The sequence below is a fragment of the Schistocerca nitens genome, chromosome 4 (assembly GCF_023898315.1).
Source record: "Schistocerca nitens isolate TAMUIC-IGC-003100 chromosome 4, iqSchNite1.1, whole genome shotgun sequence".
In the NCBI taxonomy this organism is placed as follows: Eukaryota; Metazoa; Arthropoda; class Insecta; order Orthoptera; family Acrididae; genus Schistocerca; species Schistocerca nitens.
The window spans coordinates 855,871,015-855,890,122 of NC_064617.1; the positions used below are offsets into that span (position 1 = coordinate 855,871,015).

A 19,108-nucleotide genomic window follows, 5' to 3' on the forward strand; every position below is an offset into this window, starting at 1 on the left:
AAGCATTGTTAAACATACAAGACTTTTCCTTGTGCATTACACTATCATAAAGCTCAATTCATTTACTGAAGATAACTACCCTCGGCTACCAAATGGTGACCTATCTTGCTACGTATATATCATAAGCCCCAACGATGCTACAGTTTGAAAAATTGTGTGTCAACTCACATCAAATCCTAACCTCACAATGGCGCTACTAGCACCGCTCTTATGCGACTGTCGCGAAACTTGAATAGCCGTCATCTTCCAGCTGTAGGAACACGCTTACCAACTTTCGTTTATGTCGCACGACTCCTTGGCGTTACTTTTTTTTGTCAGTGTATGTGTGTTAGTGTGTGTAGTAATGGGAAGTAATGGTTTGTGTTTATTTGTTTTATATAGCTTGATAATGTGATAGTATACGAGGGCTATTCGGGAAGTGAGTTCCAATTGGTCACGAAATAACACTGCTACGAAAATCCGATGAAGCTTTGCACATGCACTATGGCATCAAAGGTATCCGGACACCTGGTTGAAAATGACTTACAAGTTCGTGGCGGCCTCCATCGGCAATGCTGGAATTTAATATGGTGTTGGCCCACTCTTAGCCTTGATGACAGCTTCCACTCTTGCAGGCATACGTTCAATCAGGTGCTTGAAGGTTTCTTGGGGAATGGCAGCCCATTCTTCACGGAGTGCTGCACTGAGAAGAGTTATCGATATCGGTCGGTGAGGCCTAGCACGAAGTTGGAGTTCCAAAACATCCCAAAAGTGTGTCATAGGATTCAGGTCAGAACTCTGTACAGGCCCGTCCATTACAGGGATGTTATTGTCGTGTAACCGCCACAGGCCGTGCATTATGAACAGGTGCTCGATCGTGTTTGGTGCCATCGCCATCTCCGAATTGCTCTTCAACAGTGGAATGCAAGAAGGTGCTTAAAACATCAATGTAGACTTGTGTTGTGTTAGTGGCACGCAAAAAAACAAGGGTTGCAAGCCCCCTTCACGAAAAACACGACCAAACCATAACACCACAGCCTCCGAATTTTACCTTTCGCATGCGCACTATGGCTGATGACGTACCCCCGGCATTCGCCATACCCACACCCTGCCATCGGATCGCCACATTGTGTACCGTGATTCGTCACTCCACACAACGTTTTGTAACGTCCCCTTAGAAAAATTAATGAATTACTGAATAACATCTTATGTTATTTGATTTTCAAACAGCTGAGCAGAACTGAACGTACTCAGACATTTCTGATCAACACTAAACTGACACACAATATTTTTTAGCGCAACGCAATCTGACTTTCAATAATCCCTACAAAAGAATGGCCCTGACTAACATTAACCTATACCTTTCACAAATCACTTACCTCACAAAAATCTTCGTTACTCGAACTACTGCAATACAGCGAGCGCCACTACTGCCAGCTAAATAAAAGATTCTAACTACTGAAGGCACTAACTACTGATAGGCATAGTTAGCAAATGAAAGATTTTGATAAACAACAAACAATGTAATTACCTTAATAGTGTTCAAAAGTCATAATATATATAGCAGTTCATGACATCCATTCTTACAAATGTACTGTTTCTGATGGACACACGCTCTCAAAAATCCGCCATCTCACTTCCCCACATCCACCACTGCTAGCGGCTCACCTCCAACTGCGCAACGCTACGCGCTGTTAACATCCAGCTGCCCAACACTACAATAGCCAACAACAATGCAAACCAGCCACAGACTGCACACAGCACAGCCAGTGATTTTCATACAAAGCGCTATGAGGCGTTACCAATAAAAAAACCTAAACAGCCTACTTACAGTTTTTCCACTGTTCAATCGTCCAATGTTTACGCTCCTTACAGCAAGCGAGGCATCGTTTGGCATTTACCGGCGTGATGTGTGGCTTATGAGCAGCCGCTCGACCATGAAATCCAAGTTTTCTCACTGCCTGCCTAAACATCATAGAACTTGCAGTGGATCCTGATGCAGTCTGCAATTCCTGTGTGATGGTCTGCATAGATGTCTTCCTATTACACTTTACGAACCTCTTCGACTGTCGGCGGTCACTGTCAGTCAACAGACGAGGTCAGCCTGTACGCTTTTGTACTGTACGTGTCCCTTCACGTTTCCACTTCAATATCACATCGGAAACAGTGCACCTAGGGATGTTTAGGAGTGTGGAAATCTCGCATACAGACGTATGACACAAGTGACACCCAATCACCTGACCACGTTCATGAGTTCCACAGAGCGGCCTCTTCTGCTCTCTAATGACTAATGTCTAATAACTACTGATGTGGCTGAAATTGAGTACCTGGCAGTAGGTGGCAGCACAATGCACCTAATATGAAAAACGTATGTTTTGGGGGCTGTCCGGATACTTTTTATCACATAGTGTATATGTTGGGCAGATTGTCTAGTATGCCCGTCGATCACGTCACGTCGCTCTTTTCAGTTTTGAACGCACAGTGAGCACGTAGAGGGGCCTAGAAAACCGTGTCTCCCGCCAAGTATGAGGGCCTGGTGAGAGATTTCGCTTGATGTCGTGCAACCCACATAACATAACTGCCATACGGTTGCTTCTTCAAGACAATTCTTGGCCGCAGTCTGCAAAGGCAATCGAGATGATCCTGTAGCCTTTGCTAAGGGAAGTGTTTGATCACCCACAATACAGCCCGTAATTGGCTACCGCTGAGTTTCATCTCTGCTCACATGAACCGCTGGCTATGAAGACAACGTTTTGTCACAGACAACGAGCTTTAGATCAGCGTAGAGAATTCGCAGAAAGCGCAGGCGGTTGCCTTCTATGACGAAGGTATTGGAAAGTTGGTACAACGCTACGACAGATGTCCAAGCCGAAGTGGTGACTATGTAGAGAAGTGGCAGGAAGATGTAGCTAACTCTTGCAAATAAAACATTTTTTGTTTTAATTTTCACAGTGGTTTCCATTTTGCGACAGATAGGGACTTGTTTTGCGAATAGCCCTCGACGTTCTGAAACATGTTGTGTTAAATACATCACACATTTTCGACAACTAGGGCATAATAATCTCAGTACTAATTCTTTTAGATGTTATAAATCGTCGTCCCCTTAAAATAATGCTGTCTGTTGTCGGTTGTTGATTTTTGGAACACAACCAACGACCATCTTAGAGACAGAAGTGATACCACTTTCTGCAGGACCTGACCATTATTTTGTAGCACAATGCTCAAGCACGTACAAGGCAAGCTGTTACTGATTTTTTTGAGTAATGGGGCTGCTAAGTGTTATACCAACAACTGCACTCCCCTGACTTAAGACCTCGTGAGTTCAACTCGATTTCTGAACCGAAGGAAACACTTCACGGCATTCGCTTCAGAACGGCTATAAATTCGTCGGGCAATAGACCGCGCCGCTCTCAACACAACTGGCACTGCTAAGAGTATCCTAAGACTTCCACATCCCTGCAACGGGTTATACACAATGCTGGTGACTACTTTGAAGGTCAGTAAAACTTTGAAATAAGTATTTATTTTGTAGGAGGTGTAAATAAATAGTTGCCACTATCAAAGTTTCAACCATGGTAAACGAACAGTAAACATCGAAATACAGAAAATAGACAACGTAAATCCCTAAAAACTCAAAAAACTTACAGTTAGAACATTTTGAAAGGTGGATTCGAATTCTACACACCAGACTTCACATTAGTTGATGTATCACATTCCAGACGCTAAATTGCTGTCGCGCAGTCTCACTGAAGCCCGACTCTCTACCTTATCGATGGGCTGCACCATTTTGTTTTGGGTTTTACAGTGGTGTGCTGTGGCACTGAGGCACAGGGATTTCAGTGTGTAAGCCGGCCGGTGTGGCCGAGCGGTTCTAGGCGCTATAGTCTGGAACCGCGCGACCGCTACGGTCGCAGGTTCGAATCCTGCCTCGGGCATGGATGTGTGTGATGTCCTTAGGTTAGTTAGGTTTAAGTAGTTCTAAGTTCTAGGGGACTGATGACCTCAGAAGTTGAGTCCCATAGTGCTCAGAGCCATTTGAACCATTTCAGTGTGTACCAGGTCGGCAGTCATTACCAGAAAACAAACAAACAAACAAAGAATTACATAAGTAAGTTTACTCTTTCGAGGTGAGAATGAAAAGGTTGTAACTGCGCACTGTACACATGTATACGTAACAAGCAAATTTATTTATCGATGGATTCCGCCTTGAGGAAACACAGTTTTTTCTTCTTTTTAACCATACGTGTTTCGCTAAAGTTACAGCAACTTCTGGGGGTTTTTATTTGTTTTCTACCAAACAACAGAAAAATTACTCTTTGTTATTTGTACACATAAAATTTCAGTTTCGAAAGTATTCACAAATTGAAACAGAAATCTTTTAATACCTTGTTAGCATATGCTGTAGTTTTGCAGCTTTCTGCACTTTGCAGTAATGGTGTTATTCCTTGAGAGTATGTTATCTGCAACAATAAAGAAACTAAAACAGAAAACTTGTTTACATTGAAAACTACGGCTGTAGTGTCAAACGGTTGTGATTAACATTACATCACACTACGTGAAAGGTTCTATGTCCATGTGTGTGTTTTTTTAGGTGTACGCAGCTGGTGGTACCTACTTTTACAGGTTTGCACATTGTCTTCACTTTGAAACTGTATTCGTAACTTACACTGTCTCCATTTTTACAAGATACGAAAAGGAGATGGCGGACAGTTGATTGTGCCCTGGGTGGGAGTCTTGAATCTAGTTTTCACAGTAGGCTGCATCTCTCCCTCTCTCTCTCTCTTTCTCTATCCCCCTTTCTCTCTCTCTATGTATGTGTGTGTGTGTGTGTGTGTGTGTGTGCGTGGGTGGGTGGGTGTTTGTGCGTGTGTTGCGTGTGTGTGTGTGAGCGAATAAGGGAACACCATCTCGTTTTCGTATCTTGTAAATGGCGAGACATTGACGTACCTGTGCAGTGAAGACATATATATATATATATATATATATATATATATATATATATATATATATATATATATATATATACAGGGTTATTACAAATGATTGAAGCGATTTCACAGCTCTACAATAACTTTATTATTTGAGATATTTTCACAATGCTTTGCATACACATACAAAAACTCAAAAAGTTTTTTTAGGCATTCACAAATGTTCGATATGTGCCCCTTTAGTGATTCGGCAGACATCAAGCCGATAATCAAGTTCCTCCCACACTCGGCGCAGCATGCCCCCATCAATGAGTTCGAAAGCATCGTTGATGCGAGCTTGCAGTTCTGGCACGTTTCTTGGTAGAGGAGGTTTAAACACTGAATCTTTCACATAATCCCACAGAAAGAAATCGCATGGGGTTAAGTCGAGAGAGCGTGGAGGCCATGACATGAATTGCTGATCATGATCTCTGCCACGACCGATCCATTGGTTTTCCAATCTCCTGTTTAAGAAATGCCGAACATCATGATGGAAGTGTGGTGGAGCACCATCCTGTTGAAAGATGAAGTCGGCGCTGTCGGTCTCCAGTTGTGGCATGAGCCAATTTTCCAGCATGTCCAGATACACGTGTCCTGTAACGTTTTTTTCGCAGAAGAAAAAGGGGCCGTAAACTTTAAACTGTGAGATTGCACATAACACGTTAACTTTTTGTGAATTGCGAATTTGCTGCACGAATGCGTGAGGATTCTCTACCGCTCAGATTCGCACATTGTGTCTGCTCACTTCACCATTAAGAAAAAATGTTGCTTCATCACTGAAAACAAGTTTCGCACTGAACGCATCCTCTTCCATGAGCTGTTGCAACCGCGCCGAAAATTCAAAGCGTTTGACTTTGTCATCGGGTGTCAGGGCTTGTAGCAATTGTAAACGGCTTTAGCCTTTTCCGTAAGATTTTCCAAACCGTCGGCTGTGGTACGTTTAGCTCCCTGCTTGCTTTATTCGTCGACTTCCGCGGGCTACGCGTGAAACTTGCCCGCACGCGTTCAACAGTTTCTTCGCTCACTGCAGGCCGACCCGTTGATTTCCCCTTTAAACTGCGCATACCATCGCCGAATGGAGTTAGCAGTTGGTGGATCTTTGTTGAACTTCGTCCTGAAGTGTCGTTGCACTGTTATGACTGACTGATGTGAGTGCATTTCAAGCACGACATACGCTTTCTCGGCTCCTGTCGCCATTTTGTCTCACTGCGCTCTCGAGCGCTCTGGCGGCAGAAACCTAAAGTGCGGCTTCAGCTGAACAAAACTTTATGAGTTTTTCTACGTATGTGTAGTGTGTCGTGACCATATGTCAATGAATGGAGCTACAGTGAATTTATGAAATCGCTTCAATCATTTGTAATAGCCCTGTACGCAGTCTTTCGCACAGAGTAAAATAATTCACGACAATTTAACATCCCAGGAGTGATTTTCGAAGTAAATAAGTTTTCGTTATCGGTAAAATTGTAGAAGGATAGCAGTCATATTATAAAGTACAGAAACTACAAAAACCACAGCATGAGTTAACAAGCTATTCAAAATTTCTGTTGAACTTTGTGAATACTTCACTTTAAAAACTGAAAGTCTATGTGTACAGAGACGAAATAGCAACATTTCCTGTCATTGGTGGTGGTATTTGCTTAAATCTGGAAAGGCATGACAATACACAATTTACTTCTTGTTTAGGGTCAGCACTGTCCAACTTTTCACCTTCTGATAAGAAGTACCATTGAACAGGTTGACTGAGTGGTCTATTACGTAAATAAGCAGCATTTCGGATTCCTTGGACTTCCAGATTGTAGCCAGAGTGTCGCTTATATTCCTGTGCGTGGTGCTTCCGCGGTGAGTGACGCATAGCTCTTCTTGTCACAGGAATGCCGGCTGCACCGCCTGGACCAGGGCCCGTCCACCAATGTGAAGCTGACGAGGGAAGATGCGCTGCAGTACTTCGAGCAGATGCAGACAATCCGACGCCTCGAGACCGCTGCCGGCAACCTCTACAAGGAGAAGATCATCCGGGGGTTCTGCCACCTCTACTCTGGACAGGTCAGGACAACTCGTCACTGACCGCCATTCCCAGAAGTCCGGGAAGAAGGGACGAATATTAAAGTGCTATAGAACATACACAATTTATTGAAAACGTAATTTTTTTACAAACACATTAAGTAACTTCTCCCATTTACGAGGTGCGGCTAGAAAAAAACCGGACTGATGCTGGAAAAAACATTTATTTACAATTATTTATAATTTCATGTTATCTCCTTCAATGTACTCTCCTCCTCGGTCTCTACACCGCTCCATACGAATTTTCCACTGTTCATAGCAATGCTGCAGATCATTTTCGGTAAGTCCATACATTACTTCCGTCGCTTTTTCTTTTACTGCTTCAACAGTCTCAAATCTAGTTCCTTTCAAAGCTGACTTGACTTTAGGGAAAAGAAAAAAGTCACAGGGGGCCAAATCAGGTGAGTAGGGTGGATGATCTAAGATGGGAATGTTGTGTTTTGCCAAAAACGTCTTCACTGACAACGCACTGTGAGCTGGGGCATTGTCTTGGTGAAGGATCGATGACTTTTTTCTCCACAAATCGTTCCGTTTTCTCCGTACTCGCTCACGTAGGGTAGCCAGGACGCTAATGTAGTAATGCTGATTCACTGTTTGTCCCTCTGGTACCCAATCAATGTGCACAATCCCTTTGATGTCAAAAAAAAAACAATCATCATTGCCTTGAATTTCGATTTTGACATTCGTGCTTTTTTTTGTCGTGGAGAACCAGGAGTTTTCCAATGCATCGATTGGCGTTTAGTTTCGGGATCGTAAGTAAAAAACCACGATTCATCGCAAGTAATAACATTTTGTAAGAAGGTGGGATCACTTTCAATGTTTTCCAGGATGTCAGAACAAATCATTCTTCGGCGTTCCTTCTGTTCAATTGTGAGACACTTTGGAACCATTTTTGAACACACTTTGTTCATGTTGAAACTTTCATGAAGAATCTGCCTAACACTTTCCTTGTCAACTCCTGTTAACTCAGACACTGCTCTGATTGTTAAACGGCGATCTTGTCGAACAAGTTTACCGATTTTTTCAATGTTTGCATCAGTTTTTGCTGACAATGGTCTGCCAGTGCGAGTGTCATCACTGGTGTCTTCGCGGCCATCTTTAAATCGTTTAAACCACTCAAACACTTGTGTTCGCGATAAACAATCATCGCCGTACACTTGTTGTAACATTACAAACGTTTCACTTGCAGATTTTCCTAGTTTGAAACAAAATTTGATGTTAACACGCTGTTCTTTCTGTACACTCAACATTTTCCGACGCACAGACAAAACGTCAACTACTTAAAACAGACGCCACGGGCAGACTGAGCGCAGGAGGCAGATGAAACTCGAGCAGTAGGCGGAGCGAGAGTCAGGTGACAGGCCACGCGGCTTTCAGCCTTATTGCATTCGTTTTATTGTTTCACAAGTACTAGTCCGGTTTTTTTCTAGCCACACCTCGTATGTATGAAATATTATATCCTCCGTATGCCTACTGAAGGCCGCGCTGCACAAGCAGTGGGTTGGTTCATTGAAGTTCATGATGACACGTTCAGAAATATCTGGTGGGATGCCGTTAATAACCCCTTTAATTATTTCATTCTTCAATTGTTGTACCGTTTGTGGTTTGTTCACATACACTTTTGACTTCACAAATCCCCACAAAAATGTCACAAGAAGTAAGATCGCATGATATGGCAGGCCATTTCTTGTTGCCACGTAAAGAGATAATTTTTTGAGGAAATTTTACATTCAGCAGAGAAAATGTTTCACGGTATGTGTGACATATTGCACCATAATGTTGATACCAAAAATCGTCATTTTCCTCAATAAGAGGGGAAAACCAGTCAGGAAGCACGTTTCGGTAACGGTCGCCGTTCACAGTGACGGCAGCTCCCTCATCATTTTCAAAAAAGTACGAGCCGATCACTCCTCCTGCTCAGAAGCCGCACCACACAGTCGTGCGTTGTGGATGCATCTCATCATCCACAGTCACTAGCGGATTTTCGCTACCCTGCTTATTGACGTACCCACTGACGTGGAATTGCTCCTCATCTTCTCCGCTTGTCGAGTCAAAGCGCATTGAACAAATCGAAGTCTCTTTCCATGAACTGCAGGCTCCAACTCTCGTGTAAGGTGAATCTTGTACACATGTATTTTCAGATCATTTGAAAGGATTTCATTCAGTGAACTTGGCGGTAAATTCAATTGTTGAGTTCATCGGCGAACCGCTTTTCTGGGGCGTGGCCTCATTATCACGCACGACAGCAATGTTTTCTTGTGTACGGAAAGCAGTAGTCATGTTTTCTTAACGTTTGAAACAAAAGTGGTCTCAAACTTACGGATCAACTTCCGAACTGGTGATTCGGTTGGAGCAGCATTATGTCCGAGTGTCACACGCAATTCACGGACGGTTGTCTTGGAACTTGCACTGTTTTTGTAATAATTTTTTCTCACTTTGATATGTTGCTCAGTTGTCATCTGTTCCATGATGCAGATAAACATCAAACAACAATGCTCGCCATACAAAAGCTATCATGCTACTAATGGGAATGATCGCATGTAACAGACATAAAAAAAGCCACTCCTACCAACCGTCATATGACAAAATACCGCAAAATTCAAATTCGTCCGTGTATGTTACTTGAGTTACGACGAATATGCTTTTCTTTATTTTTGTCGCCAGTCTTCTGGATGGTTTGATGCGGTCCGCCACGAATTGGCCTCCTGTGCCAACCTCTTCATCTCAGAGTAGCACTTGCAAGCTACGTCCTCAGTTATTTGTTTTGATATCCTGTCAGAGTGAGGCGTTCCGTCTCGGCGCGGCTTCAACTGTTTACTCTATACTTCGTCTTTCGCCCTCTTTCCGATGCTTCTTTATAATCTTTTCTCTCATCCCATTTGTTCACAGGTTCCAGTTTCATTGCCGCGTTTTAGTCCATAACTATCCCTTTTTTCTTGTGAAATTTCCCAAATTTTAAAGAAAGAATTGGGATCGGCCTGTAAAAGTGGCTTGAACACTGCAATGTAAGTATTCAGTCTTGCGGAAACTTTTTATCAGAGTGATACGGTCTTTGCGTAATACTGTTTACGGTCTTTTTCTTCTTTTTATTCAGATTTACCCCCGATGATGCAAATTGATTTACGAAATCAGTCGCGCTTTTAATAAAAAATGCACAACTGTAGCTCCTTTTCTTGAACATATTCCCTTCTGGTTCGTGTACATACTGTAAGTTACCCGTCTTCACCTACAGTTTACTCCTATTCTTCTCATAATTTCGAACAGCTTGCAAAATTCCACATTGTCGAGCGTTTTCTCCAAGCCAACAAATCATACGAACGTGTCTTGATTTTTCTCTCAGTCTCGCTTCCATCATCAGCTGCAACGTCAGAACTGTCCCTCTGGTGACCTTACCTTTTTGAAAGCCGATCTGAATGTAATCTAACAGATCCTGAATTTTCTTTTCCATTCTCCTTTATCTGATACTAGACAATTCTGACCTGGTTTAAGAGAACCGGAAGAATGACAGTCGAAGCGTTTGAGATGTCGTTCTACAGGAGGACGATAAAAACTAAGCTAATTGAAAAAAAATGAGAAATGAGATTTTCTACAGAATCGGCCAGGAAAGGAACGTATGGAGGACAATAGTTACAAGAAGGGATAGGATGACAGGGCATGTGGTAAAACATCGAGGAGTGACTTCCATGGTACTTGAGGTGACGGGAGAGAGCAAAAAATGCAGGGCAAGACAGAGATGGGGATATATCCAAAAAGTAATTGAGTGGGCAGTGAACAAATGCTGCTTCGAAATGAAGGGGTTGGCACAGGAGAGGAAAACTTGTCGAGACGCATTAAAGCAGTCAGAAAATCATGTTTTCTCAACCACGGAAACTATGTTGTAACTGATTTGCTGTCGTGGAGGGAATGGTAATCTGCTGCTGTAAACTGCTCCTTAGAGAATGGACCATGACAGGTATTCATCGGCGAATGCGGTGTGGCCTCTTTGCTCTCGTGAGCCATGGGTCGCGCAGCCGGAGTAACTCGATGGTAACGCTCGCGTTTCACATTGTTTATGTCTGTTGGGCTCTGATGAAGGGCAGTGACCGGCAGCTCGGTAGTTGAGTCACGACGAAATACGCCTAGACAACAAAATACCCGAAAAGACTTAGATAAAGGCTGCTGTAACCTTGCCGAAATGTCGATATCATTCAGTGATTTTTACTTTACGATATGACGCAGCTTGTAATCTCCCCCCTCCTTCCTGATTCCAGCTATTGTCCTCAATAAGCAAAGTCTTTTATGAAATTTGAGAGGAGCGAAGATTACAATAAATTTTCTAGTATACTTAGCTTTTCATGTAGAGTTGACTCCAGTTCTTCTTGTCTAGAGGTCTTACTTATTCTTAAAGCTTAAATTCTGACTTTTAGGTCCTCATGGTTGAATTGATCTAAATAAATTTGAAGATTATTGTTGCAGAATTTTTTTTTGTTGCACATTTAAGTATATCATACAGTCTTTCGAATTATCACATAAAACAAAGCAGAAATTACAAAACTACGTCCGATCACATCAGAGGCATGCTTACTACTATCTCACTCAGCCGAAATAACAGTATTCCAAAGGGTTTACAAGTTTCCTTCACAAATGAATTTCTATTAATTTCGATTATTATTTCATAAATGAATCTAGAAATAAACATATTAAACAGTACTAGATGGCGTAATTAATAATAGAAATTTTAAGTGTGCCAAATAATCATTCATTTCAAATGTTTAAAAAAAAATTTTAACTATACCTTCGATTGTAACATCGAAAATAAATTAATTCCTTTTCATAAATTTCTGCTTGAAATACAACACATTGTGTATAAAAATTATATGAAAGTTTCCAGAAAAGCAGCTGAGTTTATACTGACCTGTCCAAAATTCAAAAAATAATATTGGTGTCGACAACTAGTGTTGAGGAAAGGTAATGCTGGAGGAGGATGTCCCGTTACAAGCGCTATATCCAGAAAATTTACGTTAAAGCAGGAATCAATATGGCTTCCTAGGTTACTTTCAGTATAACATTTGTTCCGATTTTTAACTTCCACTTACAGCACCTGGAGACGAAAATTATTTTCCTTATAATATCGTAGGCGATCACATGGTGGAACTGCGAACACGTATAGCGTAAAATTTTGTTTTAATATTTTTTCTGTCTCCCCGTTTGCTACTTCTGATCTATAATAACGACTATGTTGACATATTTCCTCTCATCTGCTACTCACAGTGTCACATTTTCTAATCGAATTCCCACTGTTAGACTATATTCCACTACCACTTTCTTCCTTAATAAATGAAAAGCACCAGTTTGCTTTTGTTCTACAATATTACTTTTATTATGTTAACCGGTTTTCGGCTTACAAGGCCATCTTCAGACATTTACTGAATATTGTTAAGGCCATCTTCAGACGTTTACTGAGTATTGGGTAACAATACTCAGTAAATGTCTGGAGATGTCCTTGTAAGCCTAAAACAGGTTAACACAATAAAAGTAATATTGTAGAACAAAAGCAAACTGGTGCTTTTCATTTATTATAATGTTTCTCTATCAAGAACCGACGGAAGATTCTGTTAACTTTCTACCTTTGTTCATATTGATATTATAACCTGTTGTGAAGACACTGTGCATTGCGTTTAACTGCTCTTCTCCGTCCTTTGGCGTCTCTGAGTAACTGACAAACCTCATTGTTTTCTCTCAGATCTGACAATAAGGCTAACCTGAATAATGAATGGGTGTTGTTGTCAATGTAGTGGTCTTCAGTTCAAGAGAGCTTTGGTGGAGCTCTCCACACTACTCTCCATAACTACTGCAGCCTACACTCATCTGAATGTGCTTACTGTCAGTCCGTACCCTACCTCTACTATTTTTACCTCCCCCCCACAAAACCAACACTTCCCTCCATTATGAGATTGTTGACTCCTTGATGGGTCAGAATGTGTCCTGCCAAGCGATCCCTTCTTTTAGTCAAGTTGTGCCACAAAATTTTCTTTTCTTCCCACTTCGATTCAGTAACTCCCCATTAGTCATACGGTCTACACATTTAAGCTTCAGCATTCTTTTGTAGTATCTCATTTCTAAAGCGTCTGTTCTCTTTTGCCAGAACTCTTTATCGCCCACGTTACACTTCTATGTGAGTCTACATTGTAGAAAAATCCCTCTAGAAAAACTTTCTAATACTTAACTTTACGTTTGATAATAACAAATTTTCCTTCTTCAGAAACGGTTTTCTTGCTACTGCTAGTCTACATTTTATATCCTCTCTACTTCAGTCATCGTCACCTTCCCAAAAGTAAAATCCATGTAAAATTTGCTGATGTAATTCTCTCAACATCGCTGTATTGCGTTCACCTATACTCCATTACACTTGTTTTTGTTGATTTTTATCTTACATCCTCGTTTTTAAGACAGTGTCCATTCCGTTCTGCTGTTCTTTCAAGTCCTTTGCTGTCTCTGACAGAATTAATTACAATGCCATCGACAAACCTCAAGGTTATTATTTCTTCTCCTTGATTTTAATTCCTTCTCCAAAATTTTCTTTGGTTACCTTTACTGCTTGCTCTATGTACAGATTGGAATTATCGTCGATAGGCTACAATCCTGTCTCACTTCTTCTCAACCACTGCTTCCCCTTCGTGCCCTTCGACTCTTATAACTGTTATTTCTAAAGAACTTGTATTTTTCCCCTGATACCTTCAGAATTTCAGTGGCTGTATTGCAGTCAACGCTGTCAAAAGCTTTCTCTGTGTCTATAAAAATCTATAAACGTGCATCTACATCTCATCTACATCAATATGGACACTCTGCAAATCACATATAAGTGCCTGGCAGGGGGTTCATCGAACCACCTTCACAATAATTCTCTATTATTCCAAACTCTCAGCGCGCGTAAAAAAGGAACACCTGTATCTTTCCGTGGGAGCTCTGATTTCCTTTATTGTATTATGATGATCGTTTCACCCCATGTAGGTCGGCGTCAACAAAATATTTTCGCATTCGGAGGAGAAAATTGGTGATTAAAATTTCGTGAAAAGATTCTACAGCAATGAAAAACGCCTTTGTTGTAATAGTGTCCATCCCAAATTCTGTATCACGTCCTTGACGCTCTCTCCCCTATTCCTCAATACTAAACACGTGCCGAATTTTCACGATGTACTCCGTCAATCCTATCTGGAAAGGATCCCACCCAGTGCAGCAGTATTCTATAAAAGGACGTAGAAGCGTAGTATAGGTAGTCTCTCCAGTGCATCTGTCACATTTTCTAAGTGTTCTACCAATAAAGGCAGTCTTTGGTTAGCCTTTCCCATAACATTTTCTATGTGCTCCTTGCAATTTAAGTTGTTCGTAATTGTAATTCCTAGTTGAATTTTGATTTGATTGATTTATCGTGTAACCGAAGATTAACGGATTCCTTTTAGCACTCATGTGGATGACCTCACTCTGTTCAATATGTAGAGTCAATTGCCAATTCTGCACTACACAGATATCTTTTCTAAGTCGTTTTGCAATCTGTTCTGATCTTCTGATGACTTTACTAGTCGATAAACGACAGCATCATCTGCAAACAACGCAAGACGGCTGCTCAGATTGTCTCGTAAATCGTTTTTACAAATAAGGAACAGCAAAGGGCCTATAACAGTATCTTGGGGAGCTTTGCCTTTCTTTACCTGTCTTCTACGTCATAGGCTCAATATTGTTTCGCGTCTTCCTATATTTCTCGAGAACCCAAACTGATCTTCCACGACGTCGATTTCTACTAGTTTTTCGATTGATCTGTAAATAATTCGTGTAAGTATTTTGCAACCATCACTGATTAAATAATTGATTGAGTAGTATTCACATATGTCAGCACTGATTTCTTTGGCTTTTACTTGTTTCTAATGAAAGGAAGTAAAATGAACCGCAAGACATCGGTAACTGGTAATTTATTTATTGTCACAACCGGTTTCGCTGCATTAAAACAGCACCCTAAGGCGGAAACAGTGTCACATTAGCGCCCCAAGATGTCCCCAACGCTCATAGTCAAAAATCAAACCTCGGAAGAGCAGAAGTCGTCAAAATAAATAAATAAAACCGAACATCTGGGCGAATAGCGCGGTGGCGTACCTTTGCTGGTTGCGAGGGTACAGCACGGAAGGCAGTCAGGTGTATGTTGCTGTTTTACTTATTTTGACGACTTCCCCTCTTCAAGAGTTTGATTTTTGATTGCGAACGTTGGGGCGTCTTGATGCGCTATTGTGACACTGTTTTCTCTCGAGGATGCTGTTTTAATCCAGAGAAAGCGGTTATGACAATAAAGAAACCACCTATTACTTATGTCTTGCGGTTCATTTTACTTCCATTCAATATGCAGGTTAACGGCTGCAGCTGCCCGCATTACAAAGTTCTGTGTTTCCCTTCTTTACTTTGTACTGGCTTGCCATCTGTGCTGTTTGTAGTCATAGAGACGATTCTCTTTTAAGAAAACCCGTCTTTAATTTCCATGTAGGTGGCGTCTGTCTGTCTCATAATCATGCATACTTCTTCAACTTTGTATTTCTCCTCTAGCAAATTCTGACTTGTCATATTTAATACCTTCTGTCAATATTATTTTCTGAGGTAACTGATAAATGATAAAATTCGGCGACCAGGGCGAAGTGAGGTTTGACGTAGCGCTGTACGCTATCTGATGAAAAGTATGTGGACACCTCAACGTAATGTGTAAGTGACCACTAGGTGTCACTAGAGGCAGACCTCCACCCCTCAGTGTAAAAGGAGGCAGGGAATATTGTGTAGCCAGTGGAGAAACAATAACAGGAGTATGAGTCGGTCAGAAGAGCTCAATAACATTGAATCCTTAGATATCACCTGAGTGACAGATCTGTCAGAGACATTTCATACATTCTAAAGCTCTTCAAGTCGAGTGTTGGTGGTGTGATTGAGAAGTGGAAACGCAAGGGAACAACGAAAGCTAAACTGGGACCAGGAAGAACTCATGTACTAAAACGGACAGGGACCTTCGAGCATTGCGAAGGGTAGTTGTAAAAAAATCGCATGAAATCAGGAGAAGGGATCACTTGTGAGTTCTAAAGTGCAACCAGAAGTACAGCTAGCACAATAAAATACACAGATTTCTGTATTCTGTGCTCAGCGGTGCGTGAAATTGTGTAAAGAGTGATATCACTAGAAAGTTGACGACTAGAAGCGAGTAGTTTATGGGTGATGTATCACGGCAAGATGCTGGGTGGATTTGGGTTTGACGAACGCCTGGGAGCGCTACCTATCAGCATGTATACTGCCAACAGCGAAGTACAGAGGAGGCGACAATACCATGTAGACGTGTTCTACGCGCTTAAGAAAACGTTAAATTCGAACGATATAAATAAATTTTACAGCACTGTGAATAGTAGAGGAACAGTTGCGAAACGATGATTATATCAGCATGACAATACACCCTGTCATAAAACAGTATCTGTGAGACAACGGTTTAAGGCCAACGATATTCCTGAAACAGACTTCCCTGCTCAGAGTCCTGACCTAAACCCAGTGGAACACCTTTGGGTTGAAGCAGTACGTCGACTTCGCTCCAGTATCTGTGAGACAATAGTTTACGGCCAATAATAGTCCTGAAATAGACTGCCCTGCTCAGAGTCCTGACCTAAACCAAGTGGAACACCTCTGGGATGAACGAGAACGTCGAATTCGCTCCAATATCTGTGAGACAATGTTTTATGGCCAATATATTCCTGAAATAGAGTGCCCTGCTCAGAGTCCTGACCTAAGCCTAGTGGGACGGGACACCTTTGGGATGAAGCAGAAGGTCCACTTAGCTCCAAGATCTGTGAGAAAATGGTTTATGGCCAATAATATTCCTGAAGTATGCTGCCCTGCTGAGAGTCCTGACTTAATCCCAGTGGAACACCTTTAGGATGAAGCAGAATGCCGACTTCGCTCCAGTATTTATGAGACAATGGTTTATGGCCAGTATTATCCCTGAAACAGACTGCCCTACACAGAGTCCTGACCTAAACTCAGTGGAACACCTTTTGGATGAAGCTGAACGTCGATGTAGCTGCAGCATCTCTGAGACAATAGGTTAAGTCCAATGATATTCCTGAAACAGACTGTACTGCTCAGAGTCCTGACCGAAACCCAGTGAAACACCTTTGGGATGAAGCTAAACGTCGGTGTAGCTTCAGTATCTCTGAGACAATGGTTTAAGGCTAATGATATTCCTGAAACAGACTTCCCTGCTCCGAGTCCTGAACTAAACCCAGTGGAAAACCTTTGGGATGAAGCAGAGTGTTGACTTCACTCCAGTAACTGTGGGACAATGGTTTACGGTCAATAATGTTCCTGAAATAGACTGTCCTGCTGAGAGTCCTAAACCCAGTGGAACACGTTTGAGATCAAGCAGAACAACGCCTTCGCTCCATATCCCAGTGTTCAACATTACTACCTTCTCTGGTTTTGGCTCCCGAGGAAGAGTGGCTACTATTCCTCCACAGGCACTGAGAGACCTTTATTAAAGTGTTGGTAGCTGAGCTCCAGCCGTCGTAAAGGCTAATGGCGGACAAATTCCATAATAATGTCCACTAATAGATGTCCGGATGCTTTTGATTAGACCTCTGGAGAGGCTCCACTTTCAGAGTGATTTCAATGCGTTCGGCGGCACTGTTGCAGGAGGCGGTGGCGGTCGGCATGCGGTGTGTGATGCGGCCGCAGGACTCTGTCATCTCGGCGTACCGCGTGCACGGCTGGACCTACCTGATGGGCGTGCCGCCGCTGGGGGTGTTGGCCGAGCTGACGGGCCGGCGCTCGGGCTGCGCGCGCGGCAAGGGCGGATCCATGCACATGTACGCCCACAACTTCTACGGCGGCAACGGCATCGTCGGCGCACAGGTCGGTCGCTCCAGCCGCTCGTCTCAACTACTGCTTTTGATGAAAGATTGATATATTGGTTCATCGATATTTTTCCAAATAACATCGATAAATATCGGTCGATATTCTACAATGTATCGATGTCGAATGGCAATATCGGGTGCCGATATTTTTGATTTATATTGTATTTTTTACCAAATTTTCGGTAAATAACAGTTCTTTTGAAACTGTAGTAAAACATAATTCTGCTTTCACTGTTTGAAGGAGTCTTACTTTTTTTGAGCAGTCTTTCTCTTTGACTGTGTAAAGCCAGTATAGGTGGCACAAAGAAGACGTCCGACTGCGCCTGGCGGTGGCCGTGTGAATAGAATAACAAGATTTCCGATGCGAAGAAATAGCACACCAGTTGCGTTACAACCAATTTTTAACGCAACTAGCGTGCTACTTCTTCACACCGGCATTCTTCAAAAACAGTTGCTGAAAATGACGAAGAAAAATCTAAATGACAAGACTACAACACTGGTCTTTGCGGTGGACGGAGACGTATGAGGGGAAATGCTGACGTACTCAGCGCTACTAACACAAACTGCAACGTTTAACTTCACCACGCAATTTTGACACTACAACTGCTAGGTTGCCAGCGTTTTCAGAAATGAAAGAACAGGGCAGTCAACAAGAAGTGTTGCAGACAAATCGGAATCGGAATCGAATCGGACGCCTTTTCTTGTGCCACTTACATGCAGTTACCATTGATAGCAAAGTGGTTGTAGGCAAGCGTTCAGGTGGATCGTTTTCCTTTCAATTCTTGCTCTAACGGGGACAAGCACACTGCTAGCTTGATGATGTCCAAAATATCTAAGAACCAATCAGTACTTAAATTTACAGCTCTAAAACCGGCAGTATATTTACAATGTGCAACCGATGTTTTCATAAGCCGGTACGTCGAAATTTTTTCCGTCGATATATCGATACTTTTTAGGTAAATTAGGGGCCGATAATGATATTTTTTTTAAATATCGATATATCAGATTCCTGCTATTTTTAAAAATATCGACAATCCTACTCTCAACCGGCTGAACCTTCTCCCAACTACTCACTATGTCACCTCCACCGGCCGCGGTGGTCTAGCGGTTCTAGGCGCGCAGTCCAGAACCGCGCGACTGCTACGGTCGCAGGTTCGAATCCTGCCTCGGGCATGGATGTGTGTGATGTCCTTAGGT

The 19,108-nt window shown here is 42.2% G+C and overlaps 1 protein-coding gene across 1 annotated transcript in view; it reads left to right on the forward strand.

The window, feature by feature from the left end:
* The window catches only part of LOC126253301 (pyruvate dehydrogenase E1 component subunit alpha, mitochondrial-like), a 108,874-nt gene that overhangs the window by 49,793 nt on the left and 39,973 nt on the right, over window positions 1-19,108 (forward strand). Inside the window, exons 3-4 of the mRNA XM_049954532.1 lie at window positions 6,816-6,989; window positions 17,691-17,909. Of these exons, the coding sequence (XP_049810489.1) occupies window positions 6,816-6,989; window positions 17,691-17,909 (393 nt within the window). The remainder of the gene's footprint in view (window positions 1-6,815; window positions 6,990-17,690; window positions 17,910-19,108) is intronic.